We start from the raw sequence: 21231 nt of genomic DNA, 5'->3' as shown, positions 1-21231 counted from the left end.
CATCTGAATACTCCAAAGCTGATGTTCTCTCTGTGTATTTAATGGATATTCTCTTTTAAAAAACAGTATCAGATAGTACATATTTAATACTGGATAATATGTTTTTAATAGAGTTGTTGAATCATGTAGCTGTCTAATCATCTGGAGCATTATCAGTGCTGGTGGTTGTCACACTTGAGTTTGAACCAGAACCTCCTGGAGAATATGTTCCAACACAAATGGCGAGGCTCTATCCCCAGCCTCCATTTTAGTAGTCTCAGGTGGGGCCCAGGAATCTGAATTTCTGACAAATTCCTAAATGATGCTGATCCTGCTGGTCCTGGCACCACACTTTGAGAATCTCTTTTCTATGCCAATTCATATTATTTTGGCAACAAAGAAACAAGATCAGAGAGGTTAATACCATTTTCAACTATCAGTAAAAAACCCTCTTGCCTGAAATACATACTACAGAAATACATAACAAACTTCCAGTAATAGAAATTTAGAGTTTGTTGGCTTCTTTGCTTATTTTAATTTGAGAGTACAATCATTGGACCATCTCTGTTCTCACATTTTCTCCTGATTTATTCTTTTTGAAAATTTAATCAAGAAGAATCCTGTTGCCTCTCACACACATTTTATTTCTCTATTTCTCCTGCCCTTATTTTCCTTCCCACTCTGAAATTTGTGTTGTGTTTTGTAGTTCCTCCTAATATTCTCAAAAACATCTTATGGACAGATCTGCTACAAATAGAGCTGATGAAGGCTTAGTGATAGCTATCACTAAGAATCAAAGAGGTGCCGGTTTTGTTTCTGTGTTTTGCTTTAAAGAGTCAGAGATGATTTGTGCACCTGAAACTGGAAACATCCTTTGGTAAAATCTATCAGTCAAATCTGTTGTTGCTCACGAGTAGCAGAGCTAACTTTCAGTCAGTCATGAAAAACAACTATTTGTTTTTTTTTCTGTTCTTCAAGGTGAAGCTTAAATGCCATTTTTTCTGTGAAGCCTTCTGTTACTCAGGTTCAAACCAGATCACTTACTCTTGTTTTCTTCCCAGAGGACTTAGCTCACACTTCTACTATATTCCCCATTATGCAATGTTGTCACCTCATTTTAAATGGCTAATTCACTGACCAGCCTCATTATCATTAAGGACAGGGGCTGAATGTTCTTCTGTTTCATGGATGTGGAACCCATGAGTCTCAGAATCCTTGAGACTCATTTTGCTGAGCAGGTGAGAGACAGCAAGGTAGTAAGAGGTGTGAGATTTGAAGTTGGGCAGAATATTTTGGAGACCAGGTTACTCTACACCTGTCACACAGCTATAGCTTCCCAGGTTTATCTGTCACACAGTTTCCCTTTAGGCTCAGTTTCTTCATCTGTAAAATAGGGAAATTATATTAATATTACACAGAATTTTAAAAAATTAATATGATACTGAAATAGTGTATGGAAAGTCTTAACACACTGCCTAGCTCTAACTCTGGAAAGAGTCGCACAAATAGTAAACACAATCCAAATGTTCACAGGCCCACTCTAACCCCTGAAAAGTTAATTAAACTTAAATTGAGCCCCTAACTTCCATAAGCTGTGGAAATCCAAAGGCTCCCCAGGAAGAAGACCAGGGCTTGTGTCTTCATGGCCTGTTTTGCTTCTGGGCCCTGTGCCTTAAAGACTGAGTCTTTTTTGACCTCTGCCAACCAGAAAGTAAAACTTGGCTCCTGCACCAGGTTGCACAAGAAACACACACACACACACACACACACACACACACACACGCACCACCCACAAGTAAAGTCTTTTTACTGAGGATTTACAGATCTGGGGAGACATTCATGGTCTTCCACTATCTCTCCAGCTTTTTCCTTTCTTCACTCCCTCCTATTCCCAACTATGTTCCCCACACCTTCTTGCTTGAATTGTTTTCTCCCAATTAATCTTTCATTATGTAGAGCTCTTTAGCAATTGCTATGTTTTACCCTCCCAAATTTCTACACCTAAACCCAATGAGGGGCTTAGGAGAACCAAAGGTCTTGCCCTTAACTGGCCCCACCTTCTTCAGAGGGGGTTTGAGTTAAACATAGCAGTGACTTTATTCATTGCAACTGTTATGCATATTTTAAGAGCAGTTACTGATGTAAGAGTGAGAGAGTGACTGTACCTCATTTTTCCTCTACTTCTCACCCACTCCTGTTGAGTTGGTACCACCATTTTCATTCTCATACTCTATCCCCAGCTTAGAACTGGGCTCTTTTCACATAGGACCTTTTGAAAACCGAAATAATTCAAATCCTTGACACCCAGGTGTAGAGGCATTGAGTGAGAAGTCAGGAAACCATCCAACTCAAACTTAGAAAATTACAGAGGAAATATGTGTTACAGTTTGAATGTTGTACATTCCTGAATTCACTGGATTTTATGCCCTTAAAATACACAGTGACTAGCTCTGTCCAATAGAGAATCTAACTTGATGGAACTGTTAAAACAATTTAAGTGATTTTTGGTTTCTGTCTTTTTTCCTTTTGCCCCTTTACTCAAGGAAATGTTGCTTTGCTTTTTAATGAGCCAAATCCTCACCAGAGGAAAAAACAAGATAAACACTGTTTTCCTGCCACTTTTGGGCTGAAAAATTCCCATTTCATTTTGGGGGAAGCTAAATTTCCAAACGGCTTTACTTAGAGAGCACAGAAGATTAAACATCTTAGCTGTTTTGGTGAAAGTAATGACAGACTCTACAAGAAACAAAAATTAATGACAAATCACATTAATAGATGACAGATTATTTTAAGTGCGAGAAACAGACCTTGAAGACAAACAGTGTGTGTGTGTGTGTGTGTGTGTGTGTGTGAAATTGACCAAAAGCATGATTCTCAGCTAATTCTTTGGTTCTAAATTAAATTATTGCTTTGGAGACATAAAAATATAGATATACAAAAGTCTTTGTGTTCTTCTAGGTGTACTAATCTTCTCTATTGGTGCTTGACCATATATTTAATGAATATGGATTATGGGTTTTCAAAGTATATTTTAAATGTTAAACCTCTTGAGATTCTATTTCGAATGGAAAATAATCTTCCAGCAGATTTTATTTTTGTAAATTAAAGACAATGCCAGGCACTGAAATAACATTTAGGTGAGTGCTTGAGAGTCATCTCCCCACTCTGCTAGTTGTCTTTGTGGCTGACCATCAAATTGAGAATGCAAAGGGATTGTGGATGAATTCACTTGCCTTAGCACTGAAGTGGCTTAGAGTAGATTTTAGAATAGAAAGTCTTAACACTTCCTTAAAAAACTGGTGGTGAGGGGAATGTGACCTTGGTCTACAGCAGGAATCTGCAGAGTTTTTCTGCAAAAATATTTCAGTCTTTGAGCTAGACAGTATCTGTTGTAACTATTCAATTCTGCAGGTGTAGAGCAAAGCAGCTATAGACAACATGTAAACAAGTAGTGTGACTGTGTTTCAATAAGACTTTATTTACAAAAACAGGTAGTGGGCCACATTTAGCCTCTAGGCTATAGATTCCTGACTCCTGATTTAGAGGGACAATGACGTCAGAAGCTGACCCGCAAGCTTTTTGTTTGTCTTAAATCAAGTTCTTTAATTTTAGACTTTCATGTCAGCCTATATGGATTGTAGGCTGAGTATGAATTTAGTTTATGGCTTCAGCATCTCAATTGGGCCCCCTCTAGCAAGTTTGCAGTGCAATATTTTCTATGTAAAAATAAGTACATAAATAAATAAAAAATGAAACACAGGGCAATGAAGCCCTAATGTCATAATAGCATTTCTCTTTTACTAGTTCTGTGTGCACCTCAAAACCCGGTCTACCAGGTAGGATTAAGAATTTCAGTAAGAGCACTGAGTAAATTCTCGCTTGTCCATCAGCACCAGAAATGAACAGAAAAGAAGAAAAAAAATAAAAACACTCCAGTCAACCTTTGAAAGTTGGGTGCCGATGTAGTATCTGGTATACAAACAGTCTGACAAATCATAACACAAAGTTGGATTCATTTAGAAAATATTTACTGAGTGCCTGCTACCCGTGAGGCTCTGTGCTAGCACTAGAGATACAAGGGTTACCAGGCTGACCACGTACCTGCACTTGTGGAGGTTTTATTCTAGTAAGGGAAAGGCACTATGTAAGAGGGAAGGTAGAGAGGGAACTCAGAAGAGAGGGAGGCGTTGAATTGAGTTTCCTTTTAGACAGGGCACTCTGGTAAGCAGCTGTGTGGTAGCAGAAGGAAGCATCAACCTCATTCATACAAGCACATATTAATTCAACAAAACATGTGTGTCTGGTCTCTGCAAAGCACTGGCAATAGAGTGACCAACAAGACACAGTTCCTTCTTTCAAAAAGCTTGCAATCTAGTAAGGAGAAAAGCAAGGAAACAAGATGAAAATTTTAATTTCTGATAGACTATGAAATTCACAGAAAAGAAAATAAAAGTGGCCAACCAGTACTGAGACAATGCCTAACCTCACTATTCATCAAAATTATAAAAATTAAAAATACACTTTTTTCAACTATCAAGTTGGCAAGAAATAGAAACATTATATTACCCACTATTAGTATGAGGAAAGAGAACTCTGACACACTTTAGATTAGAGTCCAAATCAATAAAGCCTTTCTGGTGGACAATTTACAGTGTCTAACTAAATTTTAAATGGACATTTGTTTTGAATCAGCCATTTTCAAGGTGAGCCTCAACTGTAGAGGAATACTTGCACTTAGGCACTAAAAGGCAGGTATGAAAGTGCGTATACATAGTTTGTAGGTTTAGTAGACTATACGTGAAATTTTATGGTTAATGAAATAAGTGAGGTATAGGAGGGGTGGTAAATGGGCATATTCCCGATTTCGTATCAGTGAAGTTTTAATTACTTTTGGAATGTAAAAATGACCATTATAATTAAATGCATTATAGGATGGGTGCACAGTCAAAGGATATCCACTGTATAAGTTCATCTTTAATCCTGTAATGCACTGAAATTCAGTTATCAATAGAATAACCAATTCCACACCTTCAGATTTTCTTGCTTACTTTGAACACTGTCTCTTTAAAGGAAGGGGGGAGCCATTTCTTTCTGCCTGATATTTTCCCAGGATATGTAAAGTTGTATTCCTCGTGATCGTATCTGAAAATCAACATAATTCAAAGGTCCTCCCTTTACAGTGTTTGCAGTAAGATTCCAGCATCTTAGCATTAAAGTGTTTTCAGATTACATCCATTTAAACATCTGTGATTCATTATCATAAATATCACACTCATGTGGGACCATATGCTTCAGCTCGTGCATATATATATATATATATATATATATATATATATATATATATATATAAAGAAAGGAGGAAGGGAAAGAGCCTGATAAATAAAAAATAAATCTCAAGAAACTTAGAGTTACTGTATGTGGAAAAAAAACATTTCTAGACATGTGGGGCCTTCTATAATCATGGTAATAAACTTAAGATACCACATAAGAATCCATCCCTCAATTGCAAAAGTTGCCACTTTTGACGGAAAGCTATGATTTAAATTTGGCTTATGCTTTTCCCATGATAAATCAGGTAGGGAGGAAAACAAAACAAAAGCCTTCAACTGGATTGACTTTTACTTCTTAAGGAAATGAATGTGGGCTCTTGTTGTTGAGTGAAGAAATCACAGGAAAATGGGATACCTTTAACAGGTAGTGAGACGCTCTTGGCAGGCATCCTCCTACATTCCCACGAGGCTTAAGCTAGAGACAATGCCATATGGCATAAGGGATGCAACAAAAATCTCTTGGCAACTGGAGGATGAATAGGTATGACCTACAGGGCTGATCATTTTCTTGCTTACATCAGAAACCTATATATGCGTACAATAATTAAATTGTGGTTCCTGTATTGTAAGCCAGATCATTTTGTTTTAATTTCCTGATAAGGTCTTGTCAACTAAGTACAACAAATTTGTAATCACAGCTGGTGAACATTTCACCCACTACAATTAGGGAGGAGGTGAATGAATTAATCCATTACAGCCAAAAAGAGTCCACTAGTATGTTTGATAGCCAACTGTTGCTAGGGCTAGTACTGAGCATAACCAAAGAGATGGGGATGAAGCTGTATGTGGCCTTTGCCCTCAAGGAGTTCCCAGGTTACCAGAGGATAGGTCAGGAGGAAATTGTGAAGGTGTGGAAGCTGGTGTTCTGCACTGTGCATTTCAATCGGCATCCATGATGGTTATTATCAAGCCACCAGCCTTGTCAATACTGAGGACTTGCCTTTTATGAAAGATATTCATTGCTGCCCCAGACGGTGTACTTGAGCCCCCAAACACTACTCTGTCTCCTGGAAGCATTTCTAAACCCTCTCAGGATGCAGGTAGCCCAAGGCCATCTCTGCATAGAAGTGCTCTGGATATCCACAGGGAGTAAAGCATAGGGGTTTAAAATGCCTCAGGATTTTTTTGTACGGAAGATGCTCATCCACACACTGGCTACAGGTTATCTATGAGTCTTATGAAATTAAATCCTTTTGAAGATCATGAACCAAACTTCCATGACATTTTGTTTGCTCTGATCTGGGGATTTGTGATGATGGTGTAGCAGAAAAGCAGGGCCTAGGTGTGTAGAAAGCCCGAACCTCAAGAGTTCTTTTTTTTAAAATTTTTATTTATTTATTTATCTTTAGAGAGGAAGGGAAGGAGAGGAGAGAAATATCAATGTATGGTTGCCTGTCACGAGTCCCCTGAGGGGAACTGGCCTGCAACCCAAGCATGTGCCCTGACTGGGAATCGAACCGCAATCGTGTGGTTCGCAGGCCCGTGCTCAACCCACTGAGCTACACCAGCCAGGGCTTAAGAGTTCTTTAATAAAAGCTATAGGTAGATCAATGAAGTAAATTTCACGCTTGCTTTTTTTCCTGCCTGTAAAGAATTCATACTAGTAAAAGCTCTTGAACACTTTCAGATGTTCCGGGACTGCGTAGGGATCTGACTGAGCCCCAGTCATGCATTCTTCCCACCCTTCTTCAGAGCTTCAGTGTTCCCTGAGCTTTGAAGTTATACAGGGTCTTCTGACTTCTGTTCTATCCATTTTCTCCTGATGGAATTAACACTTACTTCAAGGTCCCATTCAACTCCATCTTTGACCCCTTCATTAACTTTAGAGAGATTATTTAATATCCTGTTAAACTATGTGCTCCTAGACTGCAGAGTAACTTCTGACATTTGCTTTGAATTTCACTGTCCTGAAAAATTCACCCCCTTCTTCTTCTTCCAGGACCTGGGACAGGATTCTACAATATATGTAAAAAGCAAAGTTCCAGCTTTGCTACTTATAGACTGTTTCCTTAATCTCTCTGAAACTCCATTTCCTCATCTATAAAATACCATTTTTATAGGACTGTTGGAGAATTAAAAGAAATAATGCTTGCCCCAGACAGTGTGGCTCAGTTGGTTTGAGCATAATCCCCCACACCAGAGTCTCAGGTTCAATTCCAGGTTGGGGCACATAGAAGGTTTCAGTGTTTCTCTCTCACATCAATCTCTCTCTCTCCCTCTCTCTCTCTCCCTTCCTTTCTCTCTGAAAACAATAAAAAAATGTCTTTCAGTGAGGAGAGGAGAGGAGAGGAGAGGGGAGGGGAGGGGGGGGGGAGGGGAGGGGAGGGGAGGGGAGGAATGATTGGCTATCAACTGTTTACCCCATGGCCTGACATATAGAACATGTTCTGTAAATGATAACTGTTAGAAAAGACAGACATCAGATATGAAAAGCCAGCATGATTATGGCTTTGTAGAGTGACTTGAAGATGTAGGAAAGCGCGGTGGATAATTCCCAGTGTGTGTTTATGTGAACCAACACTCTTACCTTTGATGCCATGGCCATTTACATTTTCTGAACTATTGCTTGAACTAGTATGAACAGTGCCTTGTTAATATCCTCAGCTGGGTCATAAACCAAAATTTTATGTTTTTCAAACTTTTGACACCCGGCTGATGTGTCCATTTTTGTGAACCAAGTAGGTTGGGTAATTAACCTTGTAAAGATTGATGTGAAAAAAATCTTGTCTTTTTCACTCACTAATTCTTGGAGAATTTTTCAAATAAAGTAATCAGAGTAGTGCTGTGAAAGCCTGGCCTTTGGAGTATGGTGAAGCTGGGTTTGAACCCCCATTCTATCACTAACCTTTGCATCATGGGCAACTCAGCCCCTTCAAGCATCTTTCATTTCTCTTCTATAAAATGGTTGAAATATCAAGGATTTAAGTAGGGGAAATCACTTATTGAGTATCTATTATGTTCACAATATTTTTTAAAAGCTTGATAGTTAGTTTCTCCTCTCCCAGAACCTGCCTTCCTCTTTCAGGTTTGAGTGTTTGCAGATGGTTGTGTACTGAGTACTGCTTCAGATCATAGATGATAAGCTTTTTGAAAGATGGGACTGTCTTCTGTGTTCATGATAGCACTTTTTACATCTATTTCAGTGTTTCTAAGTCAGAAGCTGATTCAATATACATTCTCTAAAAACTCATTTTGCAGATTGTTGCTTGTTTGCTTGTTCATGTCAGACATTTTATCTTAGTTCTAAATATTGGGTTACCATTACTGCACTCCCACCTGCCTTCACTTCCAAATTCTTCTCAGCCCTTCTAAAACCCAATAGCTTCTACAGAGCCTGGAAAGAGAAGTTTTGATCACCTGCCTGTAGTTCTAGGGGAGAAATTGACTCAAAACTAAAGGACCTTTAGATCTGTGATGCTCAGTTTTGCATGTGGTCATCATTATAATTAGATCTTCAGACTCTCAGAGCCAGTTTAAACGTTTGCCCATGTTATTTGCATACTTATACTATTTGCTCTATGGATTAATATCAATATTTACCTGCAAAGTTATAATTCCTTTAAATGTTTCTAGTATGTTATTGCATTCTTAGATATGATTTTATTATGATGTAAGGCCAGACATTGTCTAGAAGAACACATTCAATTTTATAATAAAATATAGTAAAACTATATAGAAATTTGCCTTCTAAGCAAGTCTTAGTACAACTATTTAGTAAGGTGAGATATACTTGCTGATAACCCTTTACCTTGGATCTGTCTGGTAGTGATGAAGTTGCTCATTGGTTGACTCTCTCTCTCATTTCTAGAAATAATTTATTGTATTGAACTATGATCAGCTTGCTTGTAATGTCTACCCCACTGTGCTTGTTTGGCCTTTTGACACAATGTAGAAATGGGTCACCCACCTTTCCAAAGGGAACCCCTCCAAGTGATTGTGTGCCCCAGCCTTCTAGGTCCTGAGTACATGGTGAAGGCAGATCATGTGCCTCATTTATCTGTATGTTGGCATTCATTCCTTCCTGCCTACTGTCTTGCACATTGTAGTGCAAACACATGATATTTTTATGGATAATGGATGAATATGTTGAGATTTAGAATAATAGAATTTCAGATTGTCAGAGGCATTATTCAATACTAGAATCTGTTCCACAACATTTCTGCTGAACAGTCATTTAGGTTCTACTTGAAATTATCCATTTCTGCTGAACAGTCTTTTAGGTTCTATTTGACAAGCAAATTATTTCATCCAGAAAGAACTAGACCTTCCAAATGGTCTCAAGTTTTGTCAAGCTTTTCCAGTGATTGGACAATAAAGAGGTCACACAAATATTAATGTTTGCACTGTACCTGCTTATAACCCACACCTACACAATTGCAGGACCTCAACCTGTCCTCCTTCCTTAACTCTTATTCCAATTATTTCTGGAAGACCCCAGGGAATCTCTTACACAAACTCACAAATGCCCTTCCATGACCTTTTCTCTGGCCTCTTTATTGATAACAATTCTGGGAAGCTCTTGAAGGGAATGCCTCCCCATTGCCCTCTCTGGGAAGACTCAAAGTCCATGTTAGGATCCCCAAAGCCATGAACCCTTCTCAGTGCCCAAAGACCCTAAGGCTGCTTTAGTTTTGACTGCACCCCAGCAGAGCCAAGGTGTATTCTGTTCAGAAATGGGGTCAAGCTGCCATTTCTAGAACAATTTGTAATTAGGGACCAGAGTAACATGAATTACATAAATTGCTTGTGGTTTGTGAATCTTTAAGGTTGTACATATAGCTTATTCTCTCCCTTTACTACAGATGCCTGGGGCTAGACTAAGAAACCAAAACTGTGTTCTCCTCTCCATCTTTTTTTCTGGTTCTGTACCTATCTAGGTATTCATAAAGAAGTTGTCCCTTTTAAAGGTCCCTTCCTCTCTATGTGCATACCTGCTCATGCTGTAGAGAGGTGCTTGGGAAATCACAGCACTGCCAGAGCATCAGATATAATCAGGATCTGAATCTCAGTTTAGGCTCAGCCAGAACACACTGCCACACTCCATCTCCAGACAATTCCAACAGCAAGGCCAAATATCTTAAAAGTTGTAGTGGAACAAATCTCTCTTCTCATTAACCTACCCTGCTGACACTCATAGGGAGGGAGACATGTGCACATAATTACTAGATAAGTCACAAACTAATAAGCTACGTATAAGAACTATGTGTCAGTAATATAAAAAACTGGGGCAGGGGAATCTCTGTAAATCTGTCACTTAGTGGTTTTCCAAGTTGCTAAATCCATTATTTCTGTTTCATTCATTGGGTGACTTTAAAATTGACTCCAATATTCACATGAGTTTAGGCCATCATTCTCAGTTTTGTTTGAGGAGTTCCAAATTTTCTTAGCTGCTAAGTTATAGTTCTGGTATTTATTCATTCAACAAATAGGGTTAATGTGTACTGTGTCAGGCTCTGCGTCATATAAAGTAATTCTAATTTGAAATACAAATTCACAGTGATTATAACCACCATGGGGCAGATAATGCACAGAATTCTTTCAGAAAACAACCTGCCATGTTTTAAAGAATCTGTAGCAAGAGAAAAATGTAAGACCCTGACAGGAAAGACTAGATTCAGAGCTAGCAGCTTAGTGTTTAATGGTAGGCAGAGGACGTTCCCTGAAAGCAGATGTGAGTTCTGTCTTTTTCTAAGAGGAAGCCCTTAAGGGTTTACGTAGCAAAAATAGGTTTCTGCTGAAGATCACTTGACAGAATCATTCAGTATGTCTTTGGCTGACACAGTAGAATTGAAACTCTATTTTATCAAAGTTAGAATTGACACATGAAATGGTATTAAGACCATTTTATGTGCATTCTATGTCTATCAAATCTACAAAGACTTTGAAGGTAAAATCCACTCCTGGGTTAATCAACCAAACTTAGGAATATGCCCAGAACCTTACAGAAGATCTGTGGATATCAGCCATGACTCCAGGCCAACCATGGAACACAGGATATAGTTCAAGGCATTCAAGAATCAGGAGGGTAGAATGAATCAAAACTAGAGGATGTGCCCTTCGTATCATATAGGGATCTGATCCCAAGTGGGTGGAACTGAACACATTCTAATGAAAGCTTGTTTGACTAGAATGCTTGAGAAGTGAGAATATTCAGGAAAGCTGAAGGAAATGCTTTCTGTTTCTCTCACTTGAGCAGGTCCAAAAAGCCTCTGGACTAAGCTTTATTGGTACCAGTGGGATACTGAAAGATATGAGAAGCAATTAAGTGATGGTCTCTATCCTGGAGAGAGTCCATCTGATGTTTCCAAACTAAGTACACCTTCAGTTGTCAGAAAGACATGGCTTTCCATGCTCCAGCAAAGACTTTGCAGATCAACCAGTTTGCGGTCCCTTCCTGCTGATAGAGCAATTAAATTGTTTTACTAACTAGGCCAGTGTGCTGGGCTATCAGGTACAGTCAAAGACAGAGCAAATCATTTATATTCTCCTGCATAGTCATTTCCTGGTCTCAGTAGTGTGCTGGAGACAGCTAGTACTTATGCTCCTGAGAGCTGATTGTTAAGCTTTTAGAAAATTTGCAAGCAAGTTGAAAATGCATTGCTAGCTGAAATCGGCTATGTTTGGAATATTTACACCATAGGCATTGGCAAATACTACAAATCAGGACTTTTTCTACTATAAGCAAACTGATGAAACAGAGCCAATTTCTTCCATGTAAGAGTTTGGATTCCTAAAAGTGATCCAAGCACATCTGTCTATGGCAGGGCTACAACTCCTAGGATGACTGGTTCAGAGCCCACAGTACTACAGGTCTTCATACATCCTCACAGAAGTGTATGGGTAGAATCTGACCACCAACTCTGACAGGCCCTATAACTACGTGTTGACCAATTTGTAAGTCTCTATGAATGCATATAATGTATGTAGGACCCTTTGCCCATCTATGATGTGAGTTGTATAGATCACAAATTAACCCAAAACACTTATAAGAATAACACAAATTTCATATATTCATTCCTACCTGTCTATGTGAGCAGAACTGCTCTATATTTTTGCAGATAAGTTTAAATCCATCTGCATTTTCATATTTCCTGGGATCACAATACAGCTTAATTTGCTCCTTCACATATTTCTAGATGGTAATAAATCTATGCCTTTTGGACTTTCATCCCTAAGAACCACATTTAAAAGAAAGAAATAGAAAAGCAAAAAATCAAGGTCAGGAAGATTAAGCCCCTTAATTCGCATGCCAAGCTTCCCATTTCAATTGTGGTTTTGTCTCCCAGCTAAAGTTTGTCTTTTTGTGACATTTGCATTAAGCCCAGAGGACATTTTGAGTGGAAACACGCTGAAAGCATAATTGAAACACTGAGTGGTGCCATTTGTCTAATTTGCATTTTCCCCCAGGTGGGAGTTTTTACTTCCTCCCTTCTTCTCCTGGGGTGTTCAAAGATTATCTCAAAGAATAATGTTGTGCAATTGATTCCAATAAATCCCCATGTACAATATATTACATGGATAATTTTTTTCCTTTCCAGAAGCTATTTCAAATGCCACAGTGATAAAATATGTAAGGAAGTCCATTGTAGGTTCACAACAGTGTAGATAGTTCATTTTCCCCTTCGGATAGAAGTTTTAAATATTTGTTCACAAGTTTATTGTTTGCTAGAATTTTTCCTTTCATTATTCTCATGGTGTTATTCTGAGCTACTTAGGAGGTTATTTCTACAGAAACAAACATTTTTTAAATAGATAGATGTAAAGTATTTAATTTTATCCTTAATATGTTCTTTGAACTCTGTACCCCCAAACATGCACTGGCTTGATCTCTTTTTTAAAGTTTTAGAATCATTGATATATTGATTTTGTCAACAAAGTTAATAATATGAGACAATATAGGGTTAATGCTATCAGTCGCACCCTTCGATGGGGAGGTTAGGATGAGATTATAATTGGCATGATGTTGAGTTTTTTTCCCCCTCTAGCAGAAAAAAAGAATAAGTGTGGTGAATTATTCCTTTCTTTGATTAAGTATTTTTCATATATTTCAGATTTGTCATTTATATACGGCCAACATTGAATGGTCTAGATGTAGGCTTTTTCTTAGGTTTGTGTATTTCTCAAGCCTGCATTATTTATGTTAGATATATCATTTTCTAGTTTATAGTAGAGCCCTCCTAGATTTTAAACCAGAATAGGGTGGATCCAGGCATGAATTTGTCTAAGTGAGGGATGGGCAGAGGGGAATGTAGCTCAGACCAGCATTTATGGAGGGTGGAAGGCACATCCCTTGAAGGTTTTAGTACACACAAAGACAAACATATATCTTTATTTGAGTCCTTAGATTTATTTAACATTATTTAAAAAATACATTTGGTACATCCAGGATGTATTTATGAAGGTTATCTTCAAATAATTTCATAAATAAATAATGTGAGTCAATTAAAAGAAAAACACTAAGTGAATAGTAGCTCAGGTATAAAAGCATGGCAAAATTGTGAGGCTGGAAGTGGAGTGATTGAAGAAAAGAATACATTTGCCTAGGCAGACCAGCGAGACTGTGTGGCCTTAACCTCATTCGACCTCACCAAGTCTGTTTCCAGAGAAGAAAAGAAAAAGAACCTACCTCAGATTGGGAATGTAAACACTCATTGTAACCCTCAATGTAAAGCTCTCAGTGCAGTCATTATGTAGGAAACATGATAGCTTTCAGCTGTAGGAAGTCATCTTTACAAACAATCTGTTTGAAGAATATTTAACAAAATCGTTGAATCTATTAGGGGCAGGGCACCATAATTTCACTCTGGTGGAATTTTTCTTTCACAGCCTCTCACATGAGATAGGTAGGAGTTTACCAACACAAGTTAGAGGGCTCAAAGATGGGCAAAGCTAGGTCAGAATCATCAGCCTCATTCCTGTAGCCTCAGTGTAGATGCCTGTAGTAAGCATCCCCATGGTAACCACACACAGACAGCAGCCCAAAGTACAAGTGCCTGACTAGAAAGAGGTGGAAGGACCCAGAAGGCAGGCAGAAAAGCAGCTGGAAGAAGGAAGCTATGGATGAAAAGAAAAAGGTAGTTTCTTTGATGCCCAGAATTATAGGAATAAGGATGACAGTAATTTCTATTCATGGAGCACCAAGGCTTGTCTTAAGGGCTCTATGCATGTAGATACATATTATCTTGTTAGTGCTCACCATTAGAATTATAGAACCTGAGAGCAGGTACTGTTATTTGTCCCACTTTACAGATGAAGACATTGAGGTGTGAAGAGGACAGCTGGTATGCCCAAGGTCCAGGGATGCTTGCTACACATGAGCCAGATTAAGAAAAGGGTTCAAAAACCTACCATTAAAAATGCCCTTTCTTAGCACATGAGGATTAGCAGTTCCTAGCATGCTAGTTCTTCAAACTCATCTCTGTGCCAGGAAATGCTGGGAATTATGGATACCTGGCATCTTGACAAGCAATCCATTGTCCAAGGTCCTGGTTCTTCAACTTCATTGCATTGGATTCATCTGGTAGCTTTAAAAAGATACCAGTGCCAGGACCCCAGCCCAGCCCAGGTATATCAGGATCTCTCTGGACAGTCTTGCTATTGCTATTATTAAAAGTGCTCTCCAGGTGATTATTAGAGCCTTGAAAAAGAACCACCATCTAAAGCCACCTGCTCCTGAACTGGTAAAATATGTCTGACATAAAAAAATAGCCAATTATGCAAGCCTTAGCAATTTGATTACAGCAAGTTGGAAAAAGAGCTAGAATGTACTGAGTGGCCATGGTGTACCAGGTCCTGAATGTAGATTTTTTTTTCTTTCAGTAGGGCCTTACCTGGTACCTCTGAGGGTACTCCAGAGGGATTAGTGAGAGGCTTAAAGTGGTTGGGATAGGGTGCCTGCCCTTTTCCTCTCATGTACCCATTTCTGGGAAATGCGTGTGCTGAGAACTTGAACAGCCTGGGTAAACAGGGTGGGAACAACAGATTCTTGTCTTTTCAGGATGTGTGTTGCTGAGAAAATTAGTCAATCTCCCCAAGGCTCAGTTTCTCCTCCTGTAAAGTGGAAATGATATTTACAGACTGTGCATTCCAGTGGGGCTATATTGCCCTCGAAGGGGTGACATGGGTTCTTGGAGAAAAGCAAAACTGTACTTTCTGTGTGTGTATAAAGTACAGGTATACATGCAGAAAAGATCAATAAAAGATATAGAGACATCATAATGAACAGATACCTGTGACATTAAAATTTCATGCAAGTGTTGTCATTTAGGCGAAAATATCTAAAAATCACTTGGGGTAAATAATTTTTTTAAAGTTGCAAAATGCTGCTGTAGATCAGAATTGCTATGAGGCTAAAAGGAGTGACTGAATATACAGTCCTTGGCACAGAGACTGGCACTCAGACTCCACTCAGTAAATGGTAGATGTTACTGTTATTTGCCCAAACATTCACTCATTCAACATGCACACACTGAGCCCATGCTTCAGGAAGTATGTGAAGCTTTATCGGAATTAAGAAGAAAGGTAAACCACCACCCCTGACTTTACCAATGAGCTAAGCCAAAGCTAAGCATGGGAGGCTCAGTGCTATCATGAACTGATGTATTCAGGGACTGGGGGACTCAGGGGAAACCATGGCTTGAGTCCTTTGTTTCCTACCTACCTCCACAACTGGGCTCAGCCAAGACAAGAAGAGAGTAGGGGTCTTCATTCTGAATCTTGGCCTCGCTTGCAGTGTCTTTTGTTCCCAGAATGGAAGAGGAGCCCCCGATTTACCACCACTAGAGCATCATTTTGCCCCTGCAGAGTGATAGAGTTGTATGAGTCATTTGTGACAGTCTCATGTATGGAAAGCTTTCTGTTCATTGATGGAGATGTAGAGATGAATGAAAGAATAAGACTTATTATCTGCTTTTGAAGTAGACGTGTTGGTGTAACATGATATGCAAGGCCTTATGTACTGGGGATTCTAGGAACACATGGAGGGTGTTTTGAGAAGTTTCCTGAGCTGAATCTTAAAGAATGACTAAGAGTCAATAGGGTGAAGGTGATGAAGAAAGTAGAAAGTACCTTCAGAACAGAGGGAGCAATATAAGCATAAAGGTGGAGCCAGAACAGGAAGTGGAGAGAGGCAGAGGTGTGGGCATGTGTAAAACTCAGAGTAAAGATGGAAGCCTGAGGGGAGGCCATTGGAAAGCCCAGACATGAAGGACCCTGGGTGCTGGTTTTCAGTGGGGATCCACAGTTGTATGAGACTCAGATGGAAGTCAGTCAGTTCTATAGTTGTAATGGAAGGGTCCAGAGCATCCTTCAAAGAATAAGTCTTTATGTGGCCTTCCAGTCCCACATTGTCCAGGCCCACCTTACCTCCACTCTCTCTTCCTTGCTTTCTAATTTAGTTTACTTAGTGCCACAGGACCTTTGCACATCTATGATTCTATCTGCCTAGAATAGGTCCCTTACTACTTACAAGGTTTTGGGTTAATATCTGTAATTCAAGCAACTAGCATAATGTAGGCTCTCAGTAAATATTTGTGAAAGAAATGAAAGAAAGAAAAGAGCAAAGAAAGAAGTAAGGAACTTAGGTGTGAAACTAGAACTCCCACAGACTTTTGCATGCTTTTGCTTGCCCCACCCATCCCCAGATGAAAGGGCAAATCCAGAATAAACATCTTGGCAATTCAGGCAACAAGTTCCCAGTGGATCCTTCCCTTGAACAGTGTACCTACAGTGGATGAATGCTATTTGAGGAGGACAATGAAAACAACACTCTTGTCTCTCCTTCATAGTTCTCATCCCAAAACTGAACCCAGTCATGCCCAATTACTCCTGGCTAACAAGATGATCAGAGGAAATAAGAAACATAGAGAACTGTAGATTTCCAAGAGTCCACTTGGGTGTTCATACAAAGAAGCCCCTAAAGCTGACTTGACAACCAGAGAAGGCTCTGGAGCCCTGACACAGAGAGACCTTGAGGCATGCAATACACTTTGGGGCTGGGCAGGACCTTGGGAGCAGTCCTGAACCAGCTACTCATGTCATTATATTCAGACTCCAATGGAACTGCAGGAGGGATTTATTCTACGTGCAGCTGTGTCTGTTTTGAGAATGTGCAGTGGTAAAAGGCAAATGGACCAGGTTTCGAATTTTGGTTTTATTGTTTAAAAACTGTGTGTGTTGGGCACCTCCTTTGCCTTCTCTGAGTTTCAGTGCCTGATCTATCATCTGTTGGGAGAAGGAATCAAAACTGTTCCTCATTCATTGTTGTTGTTTTTAAGATTTTATTTATTTGCTTTTAGAGAGAGGGGACAGGACGGAGAAAGAGAGGGAGACAAACATCAATGTGTGGTTGCCTTTCACATACCCCCCCCCCTCCCCGCACTGGGGATCTGGCCTGTAACCCAGGCATGTGCTCTAGACTGGGAATGGAACCAGCAGCCCTTTGGTTTTTAGGCTGTGTTCAATCCACTGAGCCACATCAGCCAGGGCCCATTGTTGTTGTAAAGATTAAATAAGATAATGTATGTAAACTGCTTAACACTCAGCCTCAAGTATGGGAAGTGTTCAATTTGTTAGCCATTATCATTATCAGCTAATATGATTAGTACCACCATAAGAATTAATCTTGCCAGGAAAGGAAGAGGAGCTTAGTTCATCAGAAATTTATATGGATTTAATGATGTACTTGGACCTATGTAGACACAGGAAAGTTCCTTGTAGCAATATTTAAGAGACTTAAACTGGAAATAGCCCAGATGCCCATCAACAATAGAATGGATAAATGAACTCAGCATAGCCACATACTTGAATACTACATAGTGATTAGGGTAAACAGTTATGCCTTGCAGCTACATGGTCAAATTTTATGAACATAATGTTGAGTGAAAAAAGCCAGACACGAAGAACACAATCTGTATAGTAATTTGTATGAAGTGCAAATACAGGTCAAACTAATCTATGTTATTAGAAGTCAGTATAGTACAGCCTCTGGGGAGGAGTGTAGGGATTTTACTCAGGAGGGAGAGAAAGGGGGACTGGTAATATTTTGTGTCTAGGTCTGGGCACTGGGTATGTGTTTGTGCCCACATTGTGAAAATTCATTGAGTTGTACATTTTGATTTATGTACTTTTCTATAGCTATGCTGTGCTTCAATTAAAGATTTACTAAACAAACCTATTCAACAGAGAGTGAAGGCAACAAAAGTAGGGGGAAGGGGGACGTATGTAGTGCGTGTGAGTCTACGCTCACACTCAAGAGGCCTGGCAGTCTACTGAGGAAGCAGACAGCAAATGCGTGCACAGACAATACATTGTGGTACCGTTGGTAATAGAATCCCATACCAGGTACAGACACAGCATAGATGTTTATCCCTAAGCATCACTGTGTACTTCACCCATTATACTCAAGGGCAAGGACATGGTCAGGTTTCTCTCTAATCCTCATTGCTTAGCACCTGCCTGGGTCACAGGAAATTAGCAAGGACAGGCCTTGATGGAGTGAAGTCCTTCAGCATGATCAAAGTTGTAGGGGCTCAAGGGGGTGCTGTGGGATAAGGGGCAGCATTTGTGGATCTGGGATGGGGAGTGATAATTCACAGCGAATGGTCAGAGGTATCTTCAGGACTATGCCTTCCAACCTACTCACACATCTTCTGTCTTTCTTTGTTTGGATTTGTTTTCTCCAGTGAACTTCAGTGACTGTAAGGGAAATTACGAGCTACACTATGAGGTCTCAAGCCCATACTTCAAGGTGAACAATGAAGGTGATTTAGTTGCCCTGAGGAACATAACTGCAGTAGGCAAGACTCTGTTCATCCATGCCCGGACTCCACATGCGGAAGACATGGCAGAGCTCGTGATTGTCGGAGGAAAAGACATCCAGGGCTCTTTACAGGTAACACAATTGTTTGGGACAGATTGGGTCCAAGGAGAAACACTGGGGTCTGTATCTCTTATGTGGAAAATGAGTATTTGATTTATTATTGGCCAAGACTCTTTTGTTGTTACATATGACAGAAACCCAACTTAAAAAATGGTGGGAGTTTATAGGGATAGGACTTATGAGCTTATGAAATTATACTATTTCTGAGGCAGCTCTAGGTTTAGGCATGGCTATGTACCAGTGCCCAAATGATAAGGCCAGCTTCGATTCTTATTTATTATATGGTTCCATTTTCTTTCTGTTAAACAGTCACACCCCTCTTTGCTTCCCAATGTGGTCTTGGTAGCTCCACTCCATTCTCTCAGTCTAAAGTCACCTGAGAGACCATCTGTTCCTGATACTGACAACAAGGCTTGAAATTGAATCTCATTGGCTCATTAGATTCTGCACCCATCCCTGAAACAATCACTGTGTCCATTGGGTTATGATTCTTTGGTTGGCTATGTCTGGGTCACACGCATTCACCTGAAGCCAGAGTGGAGTCAGCCCAACCTAAAACATGTAGACTGAGAGGGAAAGAGAGTGCCCTATTAAAGTAAACTAGGGTCCTGTTATCCAAGGAAGTAAGGTGGATGTCGGGCAGGCAAGAACCACAGTGGTCGTACAGAAGGCAACCATTGCATATGGTGCTGCTCCTTTGCCTGTACTAGTGCTTTTTCTTTTCCAGGTACATATGTATGCTGATCTTGCACCTGCACACATGTGCACACACTTTAGGAGTGCCACGTACTTCAAAAGTGCCACTTCCTGAGTGTGTCATCTATTGCTGCAGTGGACTCACCTATTTCTCCTGTACCAGGAGCTCAGAGACTCTGTGGCTTGTTGATTATAGAAAGAAAAGACACACAGAGGGACTCTTGCAAAATAATTAGGTTGTGCCCTCTGCTTGGTGGAAAGGGCACAGCATAATTATTCTTTTCTCCTTTTCTCCCCTTTTCTCCTATATGCTGGCCTGGTTGTACTTAGTTTTTCAAAGCCCATGATTATCCCTGCCTTTTACCATTTGCCACATTCTCTATAAACCTGATTTATCTGCTAACTTTGTTTAGTGGTGGCATGTGGGCAAAAGAGTGAACAGATACTGCAGCTGGGCAGCAAAAACAGTACAACTGGCCATGTGACTGTTGCTTACCTGCCAGCTCTGTGGTTACATAGTCTGAGATGGCGAATAAGTGGCGTGAGCACTGACTGTCCTACTCTGTCACCATACCCATGATGCATATCACTAATTATTCCTGGCTTGACCTGAGAATCTTTCCCAATACAGTGTTTCTCAAAACTACTGCCCATTGATCTTTTTAGCAATGTTTCTAGACATGGAATCTATTTGCCACTCCTGAACTGGGCAAACTCCATAATTCTCCTTTATTTCTGTGAATCTGAGATTTCTGTGAATCTGAGTTAAGGGTAGATAGCTAGCTAAAAATGAACCCACAGCATGCCACTGATGTTTCCAAAGAAATCAGATTATTGGTGAATGTACATCAGTGTGAAAACCCATTGGTACCACAAAAGCAAGCTTTTCTCTTACTTAGCCACGGTCATTTTCACAGCATCTAACTAACTCACGATATAAATGGCAGCAAATACATAAAGCAACAAAAGTGCCAGAATGTGAAGCATAAAGTGCTTCTTAGGAACAAGTAAAGGGTATGGAGATTCTCATCAGGGGGTTGCATGTGGGATGGACTGTATTTAGACAGACAATTGCTCATCGTAATGGCTTATCTTTAAATCCAGGAAACAAAATGGCACATATATAGCCTAAAGGAGAGCAGAAGGGGTTCCGAGCATATCTCAGGACAAACCACACCTTGACAGACAGAGAGGTCAGGCAGCTTTGAAGAGCTGGTCTCTCAAGTCCCAGAAAGACACCCTTCCAGAGGCAAAGCCCCCCAGCCCCAGCCATTTCTCATTTGCTGCTGTCTGAGCCCACTATTGACCAAGCTTGCTGCAATTGTTTGCTTCTTATATGGTACATGA

General features: G+C 39.9%; 1 protein-coding gene across 1 annotated transcript in view; it reads left to right on the top strand.

The window, feature by feature from the left end:
• The window catches only part of CDH13 (cadherin 13), a 1051180-nt gene that overhangs the window by 374798 nt on the left and 655151 nt on the right, over positions 1-21231 (top strand). The window contains exon 3 of the mRNA XM_037040313.1: positions 18992-19200. Within this exon, the coding sequence (XP_036896208.1) occupies positions 18992-19200 (209 nt within the window). The remainder of the gene's footprint in view (positions 1-18991; positions 19201-21231) is intronic.

The sequence above is a fragment of the Sturnira hondurensis genome, unplaced genomic scaffold (genome assembly GCF_014824575.4).
Source record: "Sturnira hondurensis isolate 20B ecotype Veracruz unplaced genomic scaffold, ASM1482457v3 Scaffold0002597, whole genome shotgun sequence".
Lineage (NCBI taxonomy): Eukaryota > Metazoa > Chordata > Mammalia > Chiroptera > Phyllostomidae > Sturnira > Sturnira hondurensis.
The sequence above is the reverse complement of the archived record's forward strand: the minus strand, read 5'-3'. Positions and strand labels throughout refer to the sequence as shown.